Raw genomic sequence first — 7,066 nt, forward strand, 5'->3', positions numbered from 1 at the left:
GTGTATCATCCAATGGTAAACAATAACCGATGGTGGTATATCATCCCTATATCTAATCGTTCAAAACCAATATATGGTAATATTATCGACATAGAGATAGCAGATGACAATCCAACAATTAATGATGATGTATATGATGACACCATAATGGATGATATTCTTGATATAGTACAAGATGAACCTCGCGAGGATGTTCAAGGAAACGCAGAAGAGGACAATAATGCGGTTGATGATATTGATGAAGTTATTGAGCAATATAGCAACACATCTGAGAGTGGGATAGACTTATTTGTTTCGTTACCTCTTGGTAACATAGACCTAGAAGTAAATAGTTTAGCAAGGGCTGATCTCATTGAAGATGAGTTGGATCATTCACTGTAACATACTTAATTTGCTTAATGATTCAATGTGTATTCTTAATTCTATGGAAAATATCATGCGCACATGTACATACTCAAGAATCAATAGTCAAGTTTAAAGCTAAATTGAATTTTCCATAATAAAAAGGAAGTATTTTTTATCATCTTCAAGTAGAGAAATTACGAGATACATGCAATGCTTGCTACTAATTGTATAATAAGGTTTGTGTCGCTTGCCGCTAATTACTTATATCAGGCTTTGCTTATCAACTGGAGGAACTGCCATTCATTAGAGAGCAATGCAAAAATAATTATTAACTCTAGTTTTTTTATTATATTGAGTCCAATTTCAGGTGGTTAAATAATTACGCGTCTATAGTCGCGTCTATTTGCGCGGATATATAGACGCAAAATTCGCGTCTATTTACACGCTCTTTTACACGTGCATATAGACGCAATGATAGAGGCGCTCGACTTTGCGCGTCTAACATGCGCTTCTATGCCTCGTTTCTATTGTGGTGATGGATTTTTGTTTTCAATTCTTGTGCCTTCAAATCCATTGTGTTTTTCCCAAATGCACAATTTGAAGTATGGGAGGGGGGAAAAAAAACCAGAGAGCATGTGGTTGCTCTTTGGTTTTTTTTTTCCAATTCTGTTCTTCGCGTTTATCTGTGCGTCTAAATTACACAAAATGTGCGTCTATAATCACGTCTAAAATGCAGAGTACACACGCTACATAATTTAAATTTAAAAAATAAACTAAATATCTTGTTTTAAAAAATGAGATTTTTGGTTTTGCATTCGCGTCTATCGGCACATGTAAAAGCACGTCTATAGGCGTGTCTAGGCCCGTCTAATTTGCCATGTAGACGCGCTAGTAGACGCACAAAAGAAATGAAATAAATAACAAATTTGGTTTTTTTATGCGCTTGTATTCATGCGTGTATGAGTGTGTCTACTTCGCATCTATTTTTGCGTGTAAATTTCTTCATACATGTGACTATAGACGCGAAATTATAGACGTGCAAATAGATGGTGGGTAGACGTGCCCGTAAGATTTTCTCTCAATTCAAAAATCGCGTCTAAAAGTGCGTTAAGAGGCCTAATCATGAGAGCAACAACACAGAAGTGGTAGAGATACTTGAATAATTCAAAGATATAATGCCAACGAAGCTACCCAAGGGCCTACCACCCAGATGGGATGTGGATCATAAGATTGAATTGATTCCAAGATCTGCCCTACCGGCCCGAGCACCCTACCTCATGAACCACACCGAGCTCATGGAACTAAAGAAGCAGCTACATGAATTAGAGGAATAAGGTTCATCCACCCCAGTAAATCCCTCTTTGGTGCCCCAGTGTTATTTGTCAAGAAGAAGGATAGGAGACTTAGACTTTGTGTAGATTATAGGGCCCTTAACAAAATCACCATAAAAAACAAATACCCGATGTCCCTAGTGGAGGACCTCTTAGATAGATTACACAGAGCCAAGTACTTTAGCCGCATAGACCTTAGATCAAGTTACCATCAGATCCGCATAGCAAAAGAAGATATTCCTAGAACAGGCTTCCGCACCTGCTATGGTAGTTTTGTGTGGTTAGTCTTAGGATTTGGCCTAAGTAATGGGCCAGGCACATTTTGTAGCCTCATGGATAGAGTCTTTAGACCCGAGATAGATGTCTTTGTCATTATCTATATTGATGATCTCCTAGTCTATAGCAAAACCTTCGAGATATCACAAGCAACACTTACGCCTAGTCTTTGAGAAACTGCGGCAACATCAGTTATATGCCAAACCTAGAAAATGTGAGTTCGCAGTGACAGAGTTGAAATTCTCAGGCTTTATTGTAGGAGCAGCTAGTATCAAAGTGGATCCTAAGAAAGTGGAAGATGTCCAAAGATGGCCTGTACTGAAAACTGTAAGAGAACTGTAGGAGTTCCTCTGCTTCACAATATTTTGCCGAAGGTTTATCAAGGATTATAGCCTCATCATTGCCCCCCTCTCCCACCTCACCAAAGAAGATCACTCTTTTACATGGGGGAGTATGCAACAGGAAGCTTTTGAGCAGATGAAGGAATGCATGAGTCAAACCCCCATCTTGAAGGTACTGAATTTCACCAAACCCTTCCAGATATCCACAAATGTATCTGATTATGGCATAGGAGGTGTACTGGTGCAAGAAGGCCACCCCATAGCTTATGAGTCCCACAAGAAATTTACAAATTCTGAAACAAGGTGGAGTACACATGAGAAAGAAATGCTAGCAGTCATCCACTGACTCAAGAAATGGAAGCACTATGTTCAAGACAAGTACACAATAGTCTTCACAAACAATATCTCTCTCAAATACTTCCAATCACAACCCAAGTTATTGGCAAAGAAAGCTCATTGGCTAGACTTCCTAGCAGAATTAACTTGGAGATTAAACACAAGCCTAGCTCCACCAACAAGATAGCAGATGCCTTGAGCCGTAAAGCTAACTTGAAAGCCGTCAGTGTGGTCAACAACTACTTTATGGAGTTAGTCAAGGAGGCCTTGGAACAGGACCACGAGATGCACAAAATTATCCAAGATGTGGAAGTTGACAAAACCGTGCATGGAATGTACACCCTTGAGGAGGGTATCCTATTTGTAGCCAAGAGATTGTATATCCCCAACAACTTGGAGTTAAAGAAACTCATCCTCCATGAAATACATGATGGAAAACTTGGAGGACAGAAAGGGCAAGGCAAAAGCTTGGAGACCCTTAGGAATCAATTCTTTTGGCCCAACATGAAGGAGGAAGTCATCAACTACATCAAAACCTACCCCACTTGCCAACTTGTAGAAGCACCACGCTCAAAGCGAGCAGGATTACTACAGCCATTTCCCATACCAAATGGGCCATGGGATGTCGTCAATATGGATTTCATTGTGGAACTTCCCGAGTCCCATGGATACACAATCATCTTTGTAGTGGTGGACTATTTCTCCAAGCAAGGCCACTTCATCCTAGCCAAACCACCACTGAACGCTAAGGAGGTAGCCTTCCTCTTCTTCACACATGTATTCAAACTCCATGGCTTACCCTTGGCTATAGTACCAAATAGAGATGGAAGATTCATGAGCGACATGTGGAAGGAACTCTTCAAAACCGTGGAAACACAGTTGAGATTCTCCTCATCCTTCCACCCTGAAACCGATGGACAAACAAAATAAATCAACCAAGGTATTGAAGATTATCTTAGAAGCTATGGCCGAGTGGACCAGAAAGATTGGGCCATGTACCTTGTTGTCTTGGAATTCCACTACAAAAGCTCTATCCACTCGGCAACGAGTTACACCCCCTTTGAATTGGCAACAGGAAAAGAAGTCATTAACCCACTGGCCTTAGCATCCAGAGCGGCCAAAGCGGAAGATCAAGATGCAGAGGAGTTCCTGAAGAAATCGAGAGATCAAAATGCGATGGCCAAGTAGAGCCTAGAACAAAGCAAAATCACTACGACTGAGAAAGCCAACAAAAAGAGGAAGGCCGTACTATTTGCGCAAGGAGACATGGTCCTAGTCAGCTCTAAGAATATGTCGCTCCCCAAGAACATTACTCCCAAGTTCAACCACCGCTACTATGGACCCTATCGAATCACTCAAGTGCTAAACGAAGTCACCTACAAACTCGACCTGCCAGATAGTATATGTGCCCATAATGCTTTTTATGCTCGTCTTCTGCGCACGTTCTAGCCCGACAACCAATGGGGAAAATGTGTAGAAATGCTCCATTCCAATGGTCCTTTTGAAGTAGAAGCATTCCTTCGACACCAGGATCAAAGAGGATACCCCGAGTACCTCAGCAAGTGGCGTGGTCATCCACTCAAGGAAGCCAGTTGGATTTCAAAAGTGAAGGCTCGTGCAAAGACGTATTCACCTTTGGCTCAAGGAAAACCCCACTACTCCTTCCAATGCCCCTTGAGCAGCCTCTTCAACAAACAAGTGGTTCTCAATCATAGACCCTGAACATCTCCACTCCTCAAATGTGATTGAGTCGAGGGTGGATTCACATGGTAATCCCAACATCAATAACTCCAATAGAGCCCTAAACAAGTCTAGATGGGCAGACATTGACTTGCTAGAAAAGGTTGTGTTAAGACCCCCAAGTCCTAGTGCGGCAGACACTCACCAGTCTAATAGTATAGACTGTGTTAAGACCCCGCGCTCACATAGACCGGCAGACACACTGACCACCTTGGTAGAGAAAGTTGTGTTAAGACCTCGGATTAGTCAAATAAAACACTACCCTTAGATTGCTGAGGACAGCAACCCAGTAGGCGGGGGTGAGTGTAAGGGCTTTGTAGCTATACCATGCCATTATCACCGGAAACACCTATATAGGGAGTAGTAGTGACTCAAAGCCCTGCCTTGGTTCCACTCTACGTGTGATTCCCTATACCCAATGGTAAACCCTCTTATGTGCGGCGTCACAAGAGTGTAGTCTTGGGATGTGTCTTCAAATGTTCCGTTTCTTTGATTGAATAATACAAAAGTATACCTTGAACTCACATATCGCGTTATCTTTCTATGCCGTGTTGAGTGCGTAACCAGTAACCAGTGCACATGCATCACAACTAAGAGATCCTTTTACATAACATATCCCTTTTTTTCAAGCGTTTAGTTTCGTTTACTGCTAGATGATAGGCACATGTTTGTGTTTTGCCTAATCCATTGACCGTTTGAAGGTAATATGGATCAAGTTTAATGTAAGCGCGAGCTTCTCAGACAATCGAAATGTTCGTTCTTGTTAGCTGGAGGATCGTATAAACTTCACGAGAATTGGCATGTCCGGGAAGATCTGATGCAGCTCTAGCAGGCTCTTCTCGATCTCCTTCACGGTCTCATGCCTCTCTTGCATCTCCCTCATGCTGTCGAGAATCTGGCCTCTCCCTTGCTCCTGCACGGCCGTCTGCAAGAACGTCTCACTCTGCCCCGTGTTAATCATGTAGTCGATCGTGGCCGCATCCGCGTGCTGGCCTGTCACGGTGAAATACCTCCTCTCCACAGTCTCTCTGTACTGAGCCGTGACCCTCTCCCTGACGGAATAGAACTTGTGCATGAGGCTCTGGGATCTGGCCCAGTCCCACCATTTGTGACGCGCGCATGCGATCGACAGAGGAGCCTTGCCCCCAGCCGGGGATCCTGCGGTTTGCGAGGTTGGCCTCGTTGAGTTCTTGCACACGCGCTTTGATGAGTGCGCTGCCGCAGGGCTTTTATGTCGTCCGATCGAACGACCGTCTTGCTCTCGTTGTTGGCTCTCTGCAGGTCCGTGAAGAGAAGCTTGACCTTGTCCAGCTCTTGGTTGACGAGACCCACTGCTTCGTGGAACTTCCTGTCGTTGGGGTCGATGGCCACCATCTCTGTTCCCCGTACGACAGCTCCCACCTCCAGGTCTAGGTCATCTTTCCGCAGATTCACATAGCTCAGCATGCTCGTGAACTTTCTTGACAGAAGATCATTCATTGTGGAGTCTAGCCAAAGAGAGAGAGAGAGAGCACACTAAAGACTTTTCATAAGTAACTGTAAACCACTCCATAAATGGTGAACATGAGAGAGAGAGAGAGAGAGAGAGAGAGAGAGAGAAAGAGAGTTCCAAGCGCGAACCATTTCCACAGTCGAGAGAGAGAGAGAGAGAGAAAGAGAGTTCCAAGTCCGAACCATTTCCACAGCCGAGAGAGAGAGAGAGAGAGAGAGAGAGAGAGAGAGAGAGAGAGATCTCGTAAGCAAGCAGCACCTTGCAACTCCGAAACGATTCACATATTTTTAAAAAAAATCTATGGCATATTAAAATTGAGATTAAATTTTCACATGATTTAAAAACTACTTCAATCGGAAATTTTACAAGGAGTGGATCAATTGGAAGACCTACTCTTCTCCTAATCTCTCTCTCAACTTAATGAATGGCAAACGTTTGCAAATTGCAATATATCTTATAGTCCTATTCTATAATAAAAAAATCTAAAATTATCTTATTATTATAGTAATTCCAATAATATCTATTGCACAATCCCATACTATAGATCCCTATCACATTATTGGCCTTATAACTTATAAGAAACTCAAATATTTTTCATAATGTGCACATACACACTCTCTCTCTATGTGTGTGTGTGTGTGTGTGTGGTACCTAGCTTTGAAATAGGTGGATGAGTTTTTACTAGCTGATTAAATCATGAAAAATCATAAAGTCTATTCATCTATTGCTCTGATATTTGATTGATTGTTAGAACTAGTGATGATTGGAGAGGATCTAGCTCTATTTGTATTAAAAATGTCATTATAATTTAAAGAAATGTAGTGGGATTTGCAATCAAGGGTGGACCTATAAAAAGCTATCCTTATCACGCATGCATTCAAAGGGTATTAATCAACACCCTTTAGTTACATATCGTAAAGAAATAATACGTCCTTGTTTGTGAAAGCCTTATAGTTTTCTTAATTACAATAAAAATGCCAGTTTGTAGTGTAATACAATAAATTTTGTCTAATAAAATAATAGTTATTTTGATCACATGTGGAACATTTATATTTTTTAGTAACATTCCCAAAGGGATGTATGTTGCACCCTTGGGCCTGAGTCCTAAAGAACCTAGTTCATAGATAGCATAAAATGAGGGGAGCAAGGCATCAACCCATTTAGCATAGTCACAAAATCTCATTCCCATAAAATGGGATTAGATT

At 41.8% G+C, this 7,066-nt stretch overlaps 1 protein-coding gene across 1 annotated transcript; it reads right to left on the reverse strand.

Annotated features, from left to right (window-relative positions):
* Positions 1–5,132: 5,132 nt before the first annotated feature.
* LOC148032530 (syntaxin-124-like) lies at positions 5,133–5,848 on the reverse strand. Its single transcript, XM_087683937.1, has 2 exons — positions 5,463–5,848; positions 5,133–5,421 (listed from the first exon to the last, which is right to left on the reverse strand). The coding sequence occupies exons 1-2, from the start codon at positions 5,846–5,848 to the stop codon at positions 5,133–5,135; spliced, it is 675 nt and encodes a 224-aa protein (XP_087540063.1).
* Between the last annotated feature and the right edge of the window lie 1,218 nt (positions 5,849–7,066).

Source organism: Lygodium microphyllum, chromosome 8 (genome assembly GCF_053477565.2).
Source record: "Lygodium microphyllum isolate KBCC chromosome 8, Lygodium_microphyllum_v1.1.10, whole genome shotgun sequence".
NCBI lineage: Eukaryota > Viridiplantae > Streptophyta > Polypodiopsida > Schizaeales > Lygodiaceae > Lygodium > Lygodium microphyllum.

What these genes read in the sequence shown, in the direction of transcription:
- LOC148032530 (XM_087683937.1), bottom strand. Translation starts at nt 5,848, where the DNA reads ATGAATGATCTTCTGTCAAGAAAGTTCACGAGCATGCTGAGCTATGTG. An exon ending in GTCACAAATGGTGGGACTGG is followed by an intron (nt 5,422 to 5,462) that starts GCCAGATCCCAG and finishes CTATTCCGTCAG; the next exon opens with GGAGAGGGTCACGGCTCAGT.